Genomic DNA, 17,805 nt, shown 5'->3' with positions numbered 1-17,805 from the left:
CCTTTTGATTGCGTGTTAAGTTTACACATGTTATCTACCTTCGTCGCCGCTTGCTGACACGCTGAAGCTGAAATCTATTTGTAAATATTTATTTTGCGTTACAAAAAACAAACAAACATACCTTCTTGCATTTGTACTTTGCTGATACTCCTTTTTTTTTACCTACTTGATTGATTGATTGATTGATTGATTGATTGACTGCTTGTTTCCCACTGCACAATACCAAAAGCCAATGTCAGACAGCAAGATATTGTCCAGACTTATCCACATTTTGTATCGAGGCTATTGAATCTGCGTAAAATTGGCTATATGCCAAATAGTGTATAGAATCTATCCTCTTTAGTGAGTTTAACTCAATATCAGGTGAAGCCAAACATTCTACTTGATTCATAATACAATGTAGTCAATAATTAGCAGGGTTTGTTTGTTTTTGTTTTTGTTTTTGGTTTTGGTTTTTTTTGTGTGTGTGTGTGTGTCATTTTTATTTTATTTTTATTTATTTTTTTTTTTATTTTATTTTTTTTTTTTGCTGAATGATACTGTCTTGGTAGTATCTCCAAATTCCAGTCCATGTCCAGGCGTGGGGCGGCATGTGCATTGTGAGCTTCACAACTCTTAATGAAATATTTATGAGCAAAGGCAACAACTTCACCAAAGAAATGCGTAATGTTGTTGCTTTATACAACCCGCCCACTATGGGAGCAACAACTTTACCAAAAGGGCAACAACTTTACCAAAAAGGCAACAACTTTACACATAAAGCAACAACTTTACAATTGTATGACAACAACTTTACAATTGTATGACAACAACTTTACTTATGAAAATAACGTCTCTCTCTTTCTCTCTCTCTCCCACTCTCTCTATTTGCAACTGGGGGCTGTGATCAGCGAATGGATGCCATAATTATTCTATTACCTTCAATTACAACCGGTAAACTCTGTAAAGCGTATAATGAGGGCGTTTTAAGAGCATTGCCACGAAACAGAAATCTGAACTTAAAAGATGTACGAACAGTGTGGTTATACATAATATACATATGCCCATTGATTCAAACGTGCTACTTATGATGACGTTCCGTAATGTGGAAATTTGTTTCATTAAGTGTATTCTTTCTTGATAATGTGGTGGCTCTGAAAAGAGCCGTTGTTTTGTGGTGCAGGAGGCCGTTAAATTCTAGCCGCCAAATCCGTAGAGTGTGCGTCCCTGCCTCTTCAATGCGTAGACGACGTCCATGGCAGTAACCGTCTTGCGTTTGGCATGCTCGCAGTATGTCACTGCATCGCGGATCACGTTCTCAAGGAAGACTTTCAGGACTCCGCGGGTTTCTTCGTAGATGAGGCCCGAGATTCGCTTCACGCCGCCCCTTCTTGCCAGACGACGGATGGCTGGCTTGGTGATGCCCTGGATGTTATCTCGAAGAACTTTGCGGTGCCGCTTTGCTCCTCCCTTTCCTAGTCCTTTGCCTCCTTTACCGCGTCCAGACATGATGGCGTGAGTTGATTTTGGTTTAGCTGATGAGAGATCCAAAAGCCGAATGATGACGCTCCCAATGACCGAACAGGGTTAAGTAACCGCTTTGCGGACATGGAGGGCGACGCCCCATTCTCCTACTGTCCGCCGCGGCCAGCCCACGATCCGCCTGCACGAGATCCGGCTGGATCGAGTGCGCCACCTCACGGCCGTCCGTTGCGTTGACCAGACCAGCACCGCGAGTCTGACGGGCACTGTCGCACATCACATACATTACTCTGTCGCACATTACCTCAAGAAATGAACAAATAAAATACACATATGATAATATTGACAGCATAAAGCTACATAGATATGGAGTGGCAGATATATACATATACATATACATATATACACACACTCACACTCACATAATTTCGAGCTTGAAACGATTTTTCAGAGTAAAACTTCTCTCCCAAACGAAAACCATCACCCTCCCCCCGCTCGCATTCTGTTTAGCCTATTTCCCCAAGCTCTCACACAATTGTTTGCTCTTGAGTAACACATAAAACTCCTCAATTGTGCCTTCATCTACCATTTCTCTCCTTTTCAACATAAATTCACCAATATAGAATGATTTCTGTTTTTTTGTAAACTATTCCTTTCTATTTCCCCGTTTCGTATATTTCCTTCTTTTTTTTTTCTTTCTTTTCTCAGTGCATCTTTCCATCGACTAGTTGATACTGCAACAATTATTCTTTCTTGGGTTTGTGGTGGCTCTTAAAAGAGCCGTTTGATTTTTGGTGTGAGGTGCAAATAAACTTATTTGGCACCCTTCTTGGCAGCAGGCTTCTTTGGTTTTGCCGCCTTGGATTTGGTCGTCGTCTTCTTCGCCACTTTCTTGGGGGTTGCCTTCTTGGATGGCTTCTTTGCTGCGGTCTTCTTCTTGGGCGTCTTCGTTTTCTCCGACTTGGTTGCTGTCTTCTTCGCCGGCTTCTTCTTTGTCGCCTTCTTCTTCTTCTCCTTCTTTTCTGCTGCAGCTTTGGCCTTCTTGGCGACCGCCTTCTCTTTCTTTGCGGCTGCCTTTGCCTTTGCCTTCTCGCGGTCAGCCTTGACCTTTGCCTTCTGCTTCTCTTTTCGTGCCTTCTCCGCCGCCTCTGCCTTTGCTGCCTTGACGTTCAGCTTGAAAGAGCCAGATGCCCCGACACCTTTCGTCTGAACCAGTGTCTCGTTGGCAACCCCTTTCCGCAGAGCTCGCTTGATGAAGATGGTCTGTCGGTCCATATCGCCTACTTTGTAGTTGGCTGCGATGTACTTCTTAATGGCCTGAAGCGATGATCCATTCCGCTCCTTCAGTGCGCCGATAGCAGCATTGACCATCACCTGGGTCGGTGGATGCTCGGGCGCTTTCTTCTTGGTCGTCTTCTTTGCTGCTTCCGAAGCCGCCATCACGATAACAATCGATGCGATACGTAGTGAGTCAGAGAGTAGTGGAACAAAACTAATGACTAGCAACCTTCGCACTGTCGTTTTATCAGCTCATTGCGTACCTCGAAGGAATCACCGGACATCTCGGGCATGGCGTCGTGCAGACGCTCTGCCTAATGTGCTTCCACATCTGTTCTCTATTTCATATTACTTGATTTACTTTTCTGCTCCATTTGTTTTATCCACGTGTTTCCCTAAGGCAGCTGTTTTATATTACAACATGCCGAAAACTGCAACAATTTTAGACAGCAAACGCACAAACACTAGAGCATTAATGCAATCAAACACACAAACTTCCTACATACATGTGGCTGTGCTGTTCTTATGTTGTCGATAAATTACTCTTTTATTTTAATACCTTCTTTTTAACCTCAGAACGGCCTCGCCTGACGATTTATCATCTGTGCATTTCATAAATTCTTCCGAAATTAACTTGGTACTTAACTCTTGCTTATTTTCATACTCTAGTCTGTGCTTATTCTTTACTCCATATTCTCTCCTCATCTAATGGTATGTATTGCCACCTTATATATTTAGTCTTTATTCTATTTTGTCTCCTTATATAATATCATGCATTGTCACCTTATATATTTATCATTATATTTCTTCCTTTTTTATCATTATATTTCTTCCTTTCTCTACATTTCCTATTTATGTGTGATTCAAGTAAGGATAATTAGAGAGAGAGAGAGAGAGAGAGAGAGAGAAAGGAAAAAAAATAAAAAGAAAAGAAAAGAAAAAAAACAGATATAGCGGAAATCTCAACACAACACGAAATAGCATGATGAATTGAATGTATTCTTTCTGGAAAATGTGGTGGCCCTGATAAGGGCCGTTTGGTTGAAAAGAGCCGCCGTGAAGTGTCTAACTGGACTTTGCAGTCTTCTTCGGCAGAAGCACAGCCTGGATGTTTGGCAGTACACCACCCTGAGCGATTGTCACGCCTCCCAGCAGCTTGTTCAGCTCTTCGTCGTTGCGAACGGCAAGTTGAAGATGTCGCGGGATGATCCTCGTCTTCTTGTTATCGCGTGCGGCGTTGCCGGCCAGCTCCAGAATCTCAGCGGTCAGGTACTCCAGAACAGCAGCTAGGTACACTGGTGCACCAGCGCCTACTCTCTGGGCGTAGTTGCCTTTACGAAGGAAGCGATGAACTCGGCCGACGGGGAACTGCAGGCCGGCGCGTGATGATCGAGACTTGGCCTTGGTGCGAGCCTTGCCAGATTTTCCTCGTCCAGACATGATTGGAGACGGAGAGACAAATGTGTTGACGTGATCTGAATGCTGATTCAACTGAGAGTGTGATCCCCGCCGATTGTTTCCGCACCCATTTATACCCCGCTCGGGGATCCAGCGGGTCAAGATCCTTTTGTTGACCGGTCGACCAATCAGCGTAGCCGGTGGCAGAAGTGGGCAGCTGCTACTGCTGCCAGTGCGGACACAAGCGCTGTTTGCTGCCCTCTTGCTGGCTAACTCGGCACAGTGTCTAGTAGTTCAATGCAGCTAGTTGTATCGCGGCGGCTGTCCATATATTATATTTCACAATAAAGCAATTGTGAATACACACTTTCAGTTGAATCAGCATTCAGATCACGTCAACACATTGGTAAAAAGACTCCGAATTAACGTCACAATCTTTCATTTTTTTTCCTTTTCTTGACCATATAGTTTTACTTTTTCTTACCCCCCTCCCTTCACTCCTTCTGTCTCCCTATCTATCCCTCTCCCCTCTCTCTCTCTCTCTCTCTCTCTCTCTCTATCAAGCACCTTACAGACCCCTTCTCGTCTCAATTACATATGAATTGATTTGCTAGGTACATAATCACCGTAGACTGCGTTTCATTTGAAAGGGGGGGGGGGCAGATATCCCTACTTTATGTGCATTTCATTTATCTTTGTGGTTTTCTTGTTCTCATTTTTCATTTCCGTTCAACTACGTGTGCACTTTTAAATACATAAAGATCTAACATCATCCAAGGCTCTACTTTTTAAAACTAAGAATAACAAACAGAATATTGTCCTGTATGAACCATGATATTCTTTCTTGATAATGTGGTGGCTCTGAAAAGAGCCGTTGTGTTGTGTGGTGCGACCACGGAGGACAGGCCTCTTTCTACGCCCTCTCTCCCCGGATGCGACGGGCCAGCTGAATGTCCTTGGGCATGATGGTAACCCGCTTGGCGTGGATGGCGCACAGGTTGGTGTCTTCGAACAGACCGACGAGATAAGCCTCGCTCGCTTCTTGGAGGGCCATGACAGCAGAACTTTGGAAGCGCAGCTCGGTCTTGAAATCCTGAGCAATCTCACGAACAAGTCGCTGGAAGGGGAGTTTGCGGATGAGAAGTTCGGTGCTCTTCTGGTAGCGGCGAATCTCACGAAGTGCGACTGTGCCGGGCCTATAGCGATGAGGTTTCTTCACTCCTCCGGTGGCGGGGGCACTCTTGCGAGCAGCCTTCGTAGCCAGTTGCTTGCGAGGAGCCTTGCCTCCAGTCGACTTGCGAGCCGTCTGCTTGGTGCGAGCCATGTTTTCTTCAGGTAATGAGTGCGGAGTTTTTTCGATGCGGAGTTGGGAAGAGAATGAAACCGCCGGACATCCAGCTCCCATTTTATATCGCGGACGATGGATCCCTAGACCCGGGACGGATCCAATCCGTGGCCTGTGATTGGTCAAGCAGTGATTTCCTTTGTCCGATCTGGGCGCACCAGCCCCGCAGCGGCGGCCCCCACCCGTCCCGTCCGCTATGGTTGGTCACGCCGCTCAACCTGTTCACGCCTTCCCGTAGATGGCGCCGTTAAGATACCAGCTCGCGAATTCAATGATTATTGCGGCGTATAATATACTGAAAACATCATTCCGAACGATTTTTTTTTTTCTGTATGCAGGCTGCTGTAACAGTGATATTATTACTATACGTGCATGATGGTATTTGGAATAGATTCATATAGCAACAGCTCGTTAAGAAGACGATTGTATAAAGCGGTGTGGTAATTTAATACACTCTTTTACCCGAAAGGGAAGAGCTGGCTGATTGGAAGTTATATATCTATATTGTGCGGGTCTTAAACATTAATCTGTAATATGTTTGCATATTTTTACCATGTTTCGATCAGGTGGTGCTGTCATTAAACTAATTAACGAATACATTAAGTGAACACGAGAAGCAAATATAAATAAGCATACAATGTGAAGTCACTGTAAACAAGCGATGATTTGTATTTCTCTGGTGGGTAAAGTACTAGCTTTTCGATTCGTTATAGTTAGGATATGATTAGGATTTCATACAACAGTGGGATATTCTTTCTTGGTTATGTGGTGGCCCTGATAAGGGCCGTTTGAGATATAGGCGACTGTGGACATCTACTTGGATGTAGTGTACTTGGTGACAGCTTTGGTGCCCTCGCTGACGGCGTGCTTTGCCAGTTCTCCGGGGAGAAGGAGGCGCACTGCGGTCTGCACTTCACGGCTGCTGATGGTCGACTTCTTGTTGTACTGACCGAGACGTGCAGCTTCGGCGGCGATGCGTTCGAAAATGTCGTTGACGAAGCTGTTCATGATGGACATGGCGCGACTCGAAATTCCAGTATCTGGGTGGACTTGCTTCAGAACCTTGTAGATGTAGATGCCGTAGCTCTCCTTCCTCTTCCTACGCCTCTTCTTGTCGGCATTGGGCCGGGGAGCCTTGGCAGCTTTCTTGGAACCCTTCTTGGCAACTTGTCCGGATGGAGGAGCCATTGTGAGCGTTGACTAGACTAGGCGGATGCGAATTCGATGCAGCTTTGAAAGAGAAATGTTATGGTCAGCTGCCCCCTTTCCTCTTTTATACGCGTTCGGAGGATCCGCTCGCACAGTTCATGCAAATTAGATGAGGATTAGCAGAAGCATCGATTCAGGCGGGCGTGACGGCCCCGCCTGCCGGCCGGCCGGCCGCGGTGGTGAAATAACGGTTTCTGCCACCAGATGGCAGTAGACAGATTTTTGTCCAATTTTACCCTAATTTGTTCTTGAATTGCGTGTAGAAATGAAAAACGTGAATAATATTCTCTGCAAATATTAAATCATCATTTACTTTTCTTTTCTTTTCTCTTTGTAATCAAACTAGATCTAGAAAATCTCCTGTAACTATATATATTCTGTTTCGTATCTCGCAAAAAAGCTGCTAACTTCCCTTATTCCTTTTGATTGCGTGTTAAGTTTACACATGTTATCTACCTTCGTCGCCGCTTGCTGACACGCTGAAGCTGAAATCTATTTGTAAATATTTATTTTGCGTTACAAAAAACAAACAAACATACCTTCTTGCATTTGTACTTTGCTGATACTCCTTTTTTTTTACCTACTTGATTGATTGATTGATTGATTGATTGGTTGACTGCTTGTTTCCCACTGCACAATACCAAAAGCCAATGTCAGACAGCAAGATATTGTCCAGACTTATCCACATTTTGTATCGAGGCTATTGAATCTGCGTAAAATTGGCTATATGCCAAATAGTGTATAGAATCTATCCTCTTTAGTGAGTTTAACTCAATATCAGGTGAAGCCAAACATTCTACTTGATTCATAATACAATGTAGTCAATAATTAGCAGGGTTTGTTTGTTTTTGTTTTTGTTTTTGGTTTTTTTTTTGTGTGTGTGTGTGTCATTTTTATTTTATTTTTATTTATTTTTTTTTTATTTTTTTTTTTTTTTGCTGAATGATACTGTCTTGGTAGTATCTCCAAATTCCAGTCCAGGTCCAGGCGTGGGGCGGCATGTGCATTGTGAGCTTCACAACTCTTAATGAAATATTTATGAGCAAAGGCAACAACTTCACCAAAGAAATGCGTAATGTTGTTGCTTTATACAACCCGCCCACTATGGGAGCAACAACTTTACCAAAAGGGCAACAACTTTACCAAAAAGGCAACAACTTTACACATAAAGCAACAACTTTACAATTGTATGACAACAACTTTACAATTGTATGACAACAACTTTACTTATGAAAATAACGTCTCTCTCTTTCTCTCTCTCTCCCACTCTCTCTATTTGCAACTGGGGGCTGTGATCAGCGAATGGATGCCATAATTATTCTATTACCTTCAATTACAACCGGTAAACTCTGTAAAGCGTATAATGAGGGCGTTTTAAGAGCATTGCCACGAAACAGAAATCTGAACTTAAAAGATGTACGAACAGTGTGGTTATACATAATATACATATGCCCATTGATTCAAACGTGCTACTTATGATGACGTTCCGTAATGTGGAAATTTGTTTCATTAAGTGTATTCTTTCTTGATAATGTGGTGGCTCTGAAAAGAGCCGTTGTTTTGTGGTGCAGGAGGCCGTTAAATTCTAGCCGCCAAATCCGTAGAGTGTGCGTCCCTGCCTCTTCAATGCGTAGACGACGTCCATGGCAGTAACCGTCTTGCGTTTGGCATGCTCGCAGTATGTCACTGCATCGCGGATCACGTTCTCAAGGAAGACTTTCAGGACTCCGCGGGTTTCTTCGTAGATGAGGCCCGAGATTCGCTTCACGCCGCCCCTTCTTGCCAGACGACGGATGGCTGGCTTGGTGATGCCCTGGATGTTATCTCGAAGAACTTTGCGGTGCCGCTTTGCTCCTCCCTTTCCTAGTCCTTTGCCTCCTTTACCGCGTCCAGACATGATGGCGTGAGTTGATTTTGGTTTAGCTGATGAGAGATCCAAAAGCCGAATGATGACGCTCCCAATGACCGAACAGGGTTAAGTAACCGCTTTGCGGACATGGAGGGCGACGCCCCATTCTCCTACTGTCCGCCGCGGCCAGCCCACGATCCGCCTGCACGAGATCCGGCTGGATCGAGTGCGCCACCTCACGGCCGTCCGTTGCGTTGACCAGACCAGCACCGCGAGTCGGACGGGCACTGTCGCACATCACATACATTACTCTGTCGCACATTACCTCAAGAAATGAACAAATAAAATACACATATGATAATATTGACAGCATAAAGCTACATAGATATGGAGTGGCAGATATATACATATACATATACATATATACACACACGCACACTCACATAATTTCGAGCTTGAAACGATTTTTCAGAGTAAAACTTCTCTCCCAAACGAAAACCATCACCCTCCCCCCGCTCGCATTCTGTTTAGCCTATTTCCCCAAGCTCTCACACAATTGTTTGCTCTTGAGTAACACATAAAACTCCTCAATTGTGCCTTCATCTACCATTTCTCTCCTTTTCAACATAAATTCACCAATATAGAATGATTTCTGTTTTTTTGTAAACTATTCCTTTCTATTTCCCCGTTTCGTATATTTCCTTCTTTTTTTTTTTTTCTTTTCTCAGTGCATCTTTCCATCGACTAGTTGATACTGCAACAATTATTCTTTCTTGGGTTTGTGGTGGCTCTTAAAAGAGCCGTTTGATTTTTGGTGTGAGGTGCAAATAAACTTATTTGGCACCCTTCTTGGCAGCAGGCTTCTTTGGTTTTGCCGCCTTGGATTTGGTCGTCGTCTTCTTCGCCACTTTCTTGGGGGTTGCCTTCTTGGATGGCTTCTTTGCTGCGGTCTTCTTCTTGGGCGTCTTCGTTTTCTCCGACTTGGTTGCTGTCTTCTTCGCCGGCTTCTTCTTTGTCGCCTTCTTCTTCTTCTCCTTCTTTTCTGCTGCAGCTTTGGCCTTCTTGGCGACCGCCTTCTCTTTCTTTGCGGCTGCCTTTGCCTTTGCCTTCTCGCGGTCAGCCTTGACCTTTGCCTTCTGCTTCTCTTTTCGTGCCTTCTCCGCCGCCTCTGCCTTTGCTGCCTTGACGTTCAGCTTGAAAGAGCCAGATGCCCCGACACCTTTCGTCTGAACCAGTGTCTCGTTGGCAACCCCTTTCCGCAGAGCTCGCTTGATGAAGATGGTCTGTCGGTCCATATCGCCTACTTTGTAGTTGGCTGCGATGTACTTCTTAATGGCCTGAAGCGATGATCCATTCCGCTCCTTCAGTGCGCCGATAGCAGCATTGACCATCACCTGGGTCGGTGGATGCTCGGGCGCTTTCTTCTTGGTCGTCTTCTTTGCTGCTTCCGAAGCCGCCATCACGATAACAATCGATGCGATACGTAGTGAGTCAGAGAGTAGTGGAACAAAACTAATGACTAGCAACCTTCGCACTGTCGTTTTATCAGCTCATTGCGTACCTCGAAGGAATCACCGGACATCTCGGGCATGGCGTCGTGCAGACGCTCTGCCTAATGTGCTTCCACATCTGTTCTCTGTTTCATATTACTTGATTTACTTTTCTGCTCCATTTGTTTTATCCACGTGTTTCCCTAAGGCAGCTGTTTTATATTACAACATGCCGAAAACTGCAACAATTTTAGACAGCAAACGCACAAACACTAGAGCATTAATGCAATCAAACACACAAACTTCCTACATACATGTGGCTGTGCTGTTCTTATGTTGTCGATAAATTACTCTTTTATTTTAATACCTTCTTTTTAACCTCAGAACGGCCTCGCCTGACGATTTATCATCTGTGCATTTCATAAATTCTTCCGAAATTAACTTGGTACTTAACTCTTGCTTATTTTCATACTCTAGTCTGTGCTTATTCTTTACTCCATATTCTCTCCTCATCTAATGGTATGTATTGCCACCTTATATATTTAGTCTTTATTCTATTTTGTCTCCTTATATAATATCATGCATTGTCACCTTATATATTTATCATTATATTTCTTCCTTTTTTATCATTATATTTCTTCCTTTCTCTACATTTCCTATTTATGTGTGATTCAAGTAAGGATAATTAGAGAGAGAGAGAGAGAGAGAGAGAAAGGAAAAAAAAATAAAAAGAAAAGAAAAGAAAAAAAAAACAGATATAGCGGAAATCTCAACACAACACGAAATAGCATGATGAATTGAATGTATTCTTTCTGGAAAATGTGGTGGCCCTGATAAGGGCCGTTTGGTTGAAAAGAGCCGCCGTGAAGTGTCTAACTGGACTTTGCAGTCTTCTTCGGCAGAAGCACAGCCTGGATGTTTGGCAGTACACCACCCTGAGCGATTGTCACGCCTCCCAGCAGCTTGTTCAGCTCTTCGTCGTTGCGAACGGCAAGTTGAAGATGTCGCGGGATGATCCTCGTCTTCTTGTTATCGCGTGCGGCGTTGCCGGCCAGCTCCAGAATCTCAGCGGTCAGGTACTCCAGAACAGCAGCTAGGTACACTGGTGCACCAGCGCCTACTCTCTGGGCGTAGTTGCCTTTACGAAGGAAGCGATGAACTCGGCCGACGGGGAACTGCAGGCCGGCGCGTGATGATCGAGACTTGGCCTTGGTGCGAGCCTTGCCAGATTTTCCTCGTCCAGACATGATTGGAGACGGAGAGACAAATGTGTTGACGTGATCTGAATGCTGATTCAACTGAGAGTGTGATCCCCGCCGATTGTTTCCGCACCCATTTATACCCCGCTCGGGGATCCAGCGGGTCAAGATCCTTTTGTTGACCGGTCGACCAATCAGCGTAGCCGGTGGCAGAAGTGGGCAGCTGCTACTGCTGCCAGTGCGGACACAAGCGCTGTTTGCTGCCCTCTTGCTGGCTAACTCGGCACAGTGTCTAGTAGTTCAATGCAGCTAGTTGTATCGCGGCGGCTGTCCATATATTATATTTCACAATAAAGCAATTGTGAATACACACTTTCAGTTGAATCAGCATTCAGATCACGTCAACACATTGGTAAAAAGACTCCGAATTAACGTCACAATCTTTCATTTTTTTTCCTTTTCTTGACCATATAGTTTTACTTTTTCTTACCCCCCTCCCTTCACTCCTTCTGTCTCCCTATCTATCCCTCTCCCCTCTCTCTCTCTCTCTCTCTCTCTCTCTCTATCAAGCACCTTACAGACCCCTTCTCGTCTCAATTACATATGAATTGATTTGCTAGGTACATAATCACCGTAGACTGCGTTTCATTTGAAAGGGGGGGGGCAGATATCCCTACTTTATGTGCATTTCATTTATCTTTGTGGTTTTCTTGTTCTCATTTTTCATTTCCGTTCAACTACGTGTGCACTTTTAAATACATAAAGATCTAACATCATCCAAGGCTCTACTTTTTAAAACTAAGAATAACAAACAGAATATTGTCCTGTATGAACCATGATATTCTTTCTTGATAATGTGGTGGCTCTGAAAAGAGCCGTTGTGTTGTGTGGTGCGACCACGGAGGACAGGCCTCTTTCTACGCCCTCTCTCCCCGGATGCGACGGGCCAGCTGAATGTCCTTGGGCATGATGGTAACCCGCTTGGCGTGGATGGCGCACAGGTTGGTGTCTTCGAACAGACCGACGAGATAAGCCTCGCTCGCTTCTTGGAGGGCCATGACAGCAGAACTTTGGAAGCGCAGCTCGGTCTTGAAATCCTGAGCAATCTCACGAACAAGTCGCTGGAAGGGGAGTTTGCGGATGAGAAGTTCGGTGCTCTTCTGGTAGCGGCGAATCTCACGAAGTGCGACTGTGCCGGGCCTATAGCGATGAGGTTTCTTCACTCCTCCGGTGGCGGGGGCACTCTTGCGAGCAGCCTTCGTAGCCAGTTGCTTGCGAGGAGCCTTGCCTCCAGTCGACTTGCGAGCCGTCTGCTTGGTGCGAGCCATGTTTTCTTCAGGTAATGAGTGCGGAGTTTTTTCGATGCGGAGTTGGGAAGAGAATGAAACCGCCGGACATCCAGCTCCCATTTTATATCGCGGACGATGGATCCCTAGACCCGGGACGGATCCAATCCGTGGCCTGTGATTGGTCAAGCAGTGATTTCCTTTGTCCGATCTGGGCGCACCAGCCCCGCAGCGGCGGCCCCCACCCGTCCCGTCCGCTATGGTTGGTCACGCCGCTCAACCTGTTCACGCCTTCCCGTAGATGGCGCCGTTGAGATACCAGCTCGCGAATTCAATGATTATTGCGGCGTATAATATACTGAAAACATCATTCCGAACGATTTTTTTTTTTTTCTGTATGCAGGCTGCTGTAACAGTGATATTATTACTATACGTGCATGATGGTATTTGGAATAGATTCATATAGCAACAGCTCGTTAAGAAGACGATTGTATAAAGCGGTGTGGTAATTTAATACACTCTTTTACCCGAAAGGGAAGAGCTGGCTGATTGGAAGTTATATATCTATATTGTGCGGGTCTTAAACATTAATCTGTAATATGTTTGCATATTTTTACCATGTTTCGATCAGGTGGTGCTGTCATTAAACTAATTAACGAATACATTAAGTGAACACGAGAAGCAAATATAAATAAGCATACAATGTGAAGTCACTGTAAACAAGCGATGATTTGTATTTCTCTGGTGGGTAAAGTACTAGCTTTTCGATTCGTTATAGTTAGGATATGATTAGGATTTCATACAACAGTGGGATATTCTTTCTTGGTTATGTGGTGGCCCTGATAAGGGCCGTTTGAGATATAGGCGACTGTGGACATCTACTTGGATGTAGTGTACTTGGTGACAGCTTTGGTGCCCTCGCTGACGGCGTGCTTTGCCAGTTCTCCGGGGAGAAGGAGGCGCACTGCGGTCTGCACTTCACGGCTGCTGATGGTCGACTTCTTGTTGTACTGACCGAGACGTGCAGCTTCGGCGGCGATGCGTTCGAAAATGTCGTTGACGAAGCTGTTCATGATGGACATGGCGCGACTCGAAATTCCAGTATCTGGGTGGACTTGCTTCAGAACCTTGTAGATGTAGATGCCGTAGCTCTCCTTCCTCTTCCTACGCCTCTTCTTGTCGGCATTGGGCCGGGGAGCCTTGGCAGCTTTCTTGGAACCCTTCTTGGCAACTTGTCCGGATGGAGGAGCCATTGTGAGCGTTGACTAGACTAGGCGGATGCGAATTCGATGCAGCTTTGAAAGAGAAATGTTATGGTCAGCTGCCCCCTTTCCTCTTTTATACGCGTTCGGAGGATCCGCTCGCACAGTTCATGCAAATTAGATGAGGATTAGCAGAAGCATCGATTCAGGCGGGCGTGACGGCCCCGCCTGCCGGCCGGCCGGCCGCGGTGGTGAAATAACGGTTTCTGCCACCAGATGGCAGTAGACAGATTTTTGTCCAATTTTACCCTAATTTGTTCTTGAATTGCGTGTAGAAATGAAAAACGTGAATAATATTCTCTGCAAATATTAAATCATCATTTACTTTTCTTTTCTTTTCTCTTTGTAATCAAACTAGATCTAGAAAATCTCCTGTAACTATATATATTCTGTTTCGTATCTCGCAAAAAAGCTGCTAACTTCCCTTATTCCTTTTGATTGCGTGTTAAGTTTACACATGTTATCTACCTTCGTCGCCGCTTGCTGACACGCTGAAGCTGAAATCTATTTGTAAATATTTATTTTGCGTTACAAAAAACAAACAAACATACCTTCTTGCATTTGTACTTTGCTGATACTCCTTTTTTTTTACCTACTTGATTGATTGATTGATTGATTGATTGATTGACTGCTTGTTTCCCACTGCACAATACCAAAAGCCAATGTCAGACAGCAAGATATTGTCCAGACTTATCCACATTTTGTATCGAGGCTATTGAATCTGCGTAAAATTGGCTATATGCCAAATAGTGTATAGAATCTATCCTCTTTAGTGAGTTTAACTCAATATCAGGTGAAGCCAAACATTCTACTTGATTCATAATACAATGTAGTCAATAATTAGCAGGGTTTGTTTGTTTTTGTTTTTGTTTTTGTTTTTGGTTTTTTTTTTGTGTGTGTGTGTGTCATTTTTATTTTATTTTTATTTTTTTTTTTTTTTTTTTTTTTTTTTTTTTTTTTGCTGAATGATACTGTCTTGGTAGTATCTCCAAATTCCAGTCCATGTCCAGGCGTGGGGCGGCATGTGCATTGTGAGCTTCACAACTCTTAATGAAATATTTATGAGCAAAGGCAACAACTTCACCAAAGAAATGCGTAATGTTGTTGCTTTATACAACCCGCCCACTATGGGAGCAACAACTTTACCAAAAGGGCAACAACTTTACCAAAAAGGCAACAACTTTACACATAAAGCAACAACTTTACAATTGTATGACAACAACTTTACAATTGTATGACAACAACTTTACTTATGAAAATAACGTCTCTCTCTTTCTCTCTCTCTCCCACTCTCTCTATTTGCAACTGGGGGCTGTGATCAGCGAATGGATGCCATAATTATTCTATTACCTTCAATTACAACCGGTAAACTCTGTAAAGCGTATAATGAGGGCGTTTTAAGAGCATTGCCACGAAACAGAAATCTGAACTTAAAAGATGTACGAACAGTGTGGTTATACATAATATACATATGCCCATTGATTCAAACGTGCTACTTATGATGACGTTCCGTAATGTGGAAATTTGTTTCATTAAGTGTATTCTTTCTTGATAATGTGGTGGCTCTGAAAAGAGCCGTTGTTTTGTGGTGCAGGAGGCCGTTAAATTCTAGCCGCCAAATCCGTAGAGTGTGCGTCCCTGCCTCTTCAATGCGTAGACGACGTCCATGGCAGTAACCGTCTTGCGTTTGGCATGCTCGCAGTATGTCACTGCATCGCGGATCACGTTCTCAAGGAAGACTTTCAGGACTCCGCGGGTTTCTTCGTAGATGAGGCCCGAGATTCGCTTCACGCCGCCCCTTCTTGCCAGACGACGGATGGCTGGCTTGGTGATGCCCTGGATGTTATCTCGAAGAACTTTGCGGTGCCGCTTTGCTCCTCCCTTTCCTAGTCCTTTGCCTCCTTTACCGCGTCCAGACATGATGGCGTGAGTTGATTTTGGTTTAGCTGATGAGAGATCCAAAAGCCGAATGATGACGCTCCCAATGACCGAACAGGGTTAAGTAACCGCTTTGCGGACATGGAGGGCGACGCCCCATTCTCCTACTGTCCGCCGCGGCCAGCCCACGATCCGCCTGCACGAGATCCGGCTGGATCGAGTGCGCCACCTCACGGCCGTCCGTTGCGTTGACCAGACCAGCACCGCGAGTCGGACGGGCACTGTCGCACATCACATACATTACTCTGTCGCACATCACATACATTACTCTGTCGCACATTACCTCAAGAAATGAACAAATAAAATACACATATGATAATATTGACAGCATAAAGCTACATAGATATGGAGTGGCAGATATATACATATACATATACATATATACACACACTCACACTCACATAATTTCGAGCTTGAAACGATTTTTCAGAGTAAAACTTCTCTCCCAAACGAAAACCATCACCCTCCCCCCGCTCGCATTCTGTTTAGCCTATTTCCCCAAGCTCTCACACAATTGTTTGCTCTTGAGTAACACATAAAACTCCTCAATTGTGCCTTCATCTACCATTTCTCTCCTTTTCAACATAAATTCACCAATATAGAATGATTTCTGTTTTTTTGTAAACTATTCCTTTCTATTTCCCCGTTTCGTATATTTCCTTCTTTTTTTTTTCTTTCTTTTCTCAGTGCATCTTTCCATCGACTAGTTGATACTGCAACAATTATTCTTTCTTGGGTTTGTGGTGGCTCTTAAAAGAGCCGTTTGATTTTTGGTGTGAGGTGCAAATAAACTTATTTGGCACCCTTCTTGGCAGCAGGCTTCTTTGGTTTTGCCGCCTTGGATTTGGTCGTCGTCTTCTTCGCCACTTTCTTGGGGGTTGCCTTCTTGGATGGCTTCTTTGCTGCGGTCTTCTTCTTGGGCGTCTTCGTTTTCTCCGACTTGGTTGCTGTCTTCTTCGCCGGCTTCTTCTTTGTCGCCTTCTTCTTCTCCTTCTTTTCTGCTGCAGCTTTGGCCTTCTTGGCGACCGCCTTCTCTTTCTTTGCGGCTGCCTTTGCCTTTGCCTTCTCGCGGTCAGCCTTGACCTTTGCCTTCTGCTTCTCTTTTCGTGCCTTCTCCGCCGCCTCTGCCTTTGCTGCCTTGACGTTCAGCTTGAAAGAGCCAGATGCCCCGACACCTTTCGTCTGAACCAGTGTCTCGTTGGCAACCCCTTTCCGCAGAGCTCGCTTGATGAAGATGGTCTGTCGGTCCATATCGCCTACTTTGTAGTTGGCTGCGATGTACTTCTTAATGGCCTGAAGCGATGATCCATTCCGCTCCTTCAGTGCGCCGATAGCAGCATTGACCATCACCTGGGTCGGTGGATGCTCGGGCGCTTTCTTCTTGGTCGTCTTCTTTGCTGCTTCCGAAGCCGCCATCACGATAACAATCGATGCGATACGTAGTGAGTCAGAGAGTAGTGGAACAAAACTAATGACTAGCAACCTTCGCACTGTCGTTTTATCAGCTCATTGCGTACCTCGAAGGAATCACCGGACATCTCGGGCATGGCGTCGTGCAGACGCTCTGCCTAATGTGCTTCCACATCTGTTCTCTGTTTCATATTACTTGATTTACTTTTCTGCTCCATTTGTTTTATCCACGTGTTTCCCTAAGGCAGCTGTTTTATATTACAACATGCCGAAAACTGCAACAATTTTAGACAGCAAACGCACAAACACTAGAGCATTAATGCAATCAAACACACAAACTTCCTACATACATGTGGCTGTGCTGTTCTTATGTTGTCGATAAATTACTCTTTTATTTTAATACCTTCTTTTTAACCTCAGAACGGCCTCGCCTGACGATTTATCATCTGTGCATTTCATAAATTCTTCCGAAATTAACTTGGTACTTAACTCTTGCTTATTTTCATACTCTAGTCTGTGCTTATTCTTTACTCCATATTCTCTCCTCATCTAATGGTATGTATTGCCACCTTATATATTTAGTCTTTATTCTATTTTGTCTCCTTATATAATATCATGCATTGTCACCTTATATATTTATCATTATATTTCTTCCTTTTTTATCATTATATTTCTTCCTT

At 44.4% G+C, this 17,805-nt stretch overlaps 10 protein-coding genes across 10 annotated transcripts; all 10 read right to left on the bottom strand.

Moving 5' to 3' along the window:
- Positions 1-1,176: 1,176 nt before the first annotated feature.
- On the bottom strand, positions 1,177-1,488 carry LOC140226188 (histone H4). The gene has a single exon (XM_072306678.1). The coding sequence runs from the start codon at positions 1,486-1,488 to the stop codon at positions 1,177-1,179; it is 312 nt and encodes a 103-aa protein (XP_072162779.1).
- Positions 1,489-2,274: 786 nt separating this feature from the next.
- On the bottom strand, positions 2,275-2,901 carry LOC140226186 (uncharacterized). The gene has a single exon (XM_072306677.1). It carries the CDS (start codon positions 2,899-2,901, stop codon positions 2,275-2,277), a length of 627 nt encoding a protein of 208 aa, XP_072162778.1.
- A 903-nt stretch (positions 2,902-3,804) lies between these two features.
- Positions 3,805-4,179, bottom strand: LOC140226185 (histone H2A, embryonic). Its single transcript, XM_072306676.1, has one exon. The coding sequence runs from the start codon at positions 4,177-4,179 to the stop codon at positions 3,805-3,807; it is 375 nt and encodes a 124-aa protein (XP_072162777.1).
- Positions 4,180-5,050: 871 nt separating this feature from the next.
- Positions 5,051-5,461, bottom strand: LOC140226184 (histone H3, embryonic). The gene has a single exon (XM_072306675.1). It carries the CDS (start codon positions 5,459-5,461, stop codon positions 5,051-5,053), a length of 411 nt encoding a protein of 136 aa, XP_072162776.1.
- An 834-nt stretch (positions 5,462-6,295) lies between these two features.
- LOC140226183 (histone H2B.2, embryonic) lies at positions 6,296-6,670 on the bottom strand. Its single transcript, XM_072306674.1, has one exon. The coding sequence runs from the start codon at positions 6,668-6,670 to the stop codon at positions 6,296-6,298; it is 375 nt and encodes a 124-aa protein (XP_072162775.1).
- Positions 6,671-8,276: 1,606 nt separating this feature from the next.
- Positions 8,277-8,588, bottom strand: LOC140226182 (histone H4). The gene has a single exon (XM_072306673.1). The coding sequence runs from the start codon at positions 8,586-8,588 to the stop codon at positions 8,277-8,279; it is 312 nt and encodes a 103-aa protein (XP_072162774.1).
- A 785-nt stretch (positions 8,589-9,373) lies between these two features.
- On the bottom strand, positions 9,374-10,000 carry LOC140226181 (uncharacterized). The gene has a single exon (XM_072306672.1). The coding sequence runs from the start codon at positions 9,998-10,000 to the stop codon at positions 9,374-9,376; it is 627 nt and encodes a 208-aa protein (XP_072162773.1).
- A 902-nt stretch (positions 10,001-10,902) lies between these two features.
- LOC140226180 (histone H2A, embryonic) lies at positions 10,903-11,277 on the bottom strand. The gene has a single exon (XM_072306671.1). The coding sequence runs from the start codon at positions 11,275-11,277 to the stop codon at positions 10,903-10,905; it is 375 nt and encodes a 124-aa protein (XP_072162772.1).
- Positions 11,278-12,146: 869 nt separating this feature from the next.
- Positions 12,147-12,557, bottom strand: LOC140226179 (histone H3, embryonic). The gene has a single exon (XM_072306669.1). It carries the CDS (start codon positions 12,555-12,557, stop codon positions 12,147-12,149), a length of 411 nt encoding a protein of 136 aa, XP_072162770.1.
- Positions 12,558-13,393: 836 nt separating this feature from the next.
- On the bottom strand, positions 13,394-17,131 carry LOC140226177 (uncharacterized). The gene is made up of 3 exons (XM_072306667.1): positions 16,582-17,131; positions 15,635-15,687; positions 13,394-13,690 (listed from the first exon to the last, which is right to left on the bottom strand). The coding sequence occupies exons 1-3, from the start codon at positions 17,129-17,131 to the stop codon at positions 13,394-13,396; spliced, it is 900 nt and encodes a 299-aa protein (XP_072162768.1).
- Between the last annotated feature and the right edge of the window lie 674 nt (positions 17,132-17,805).

This window comes from Diadema setosum, chromosome 3 (genome assembly GCF_964275005.1).
Source record: "Diadema setosum chromosome 3, eeDiaSeto1, whole genome shotgun sequence".
NCBI lineage: Eukaryota > Metazoa > Echinodermata > Echinoidea > Diadematoida > Diadematidae > Diadema > Diadema setosum.
The sequence above is the reverse complement of the archived record's forward strand: the minus strand, read 5'-3'. Positions and strand labels throughout refer to the sequence as shown.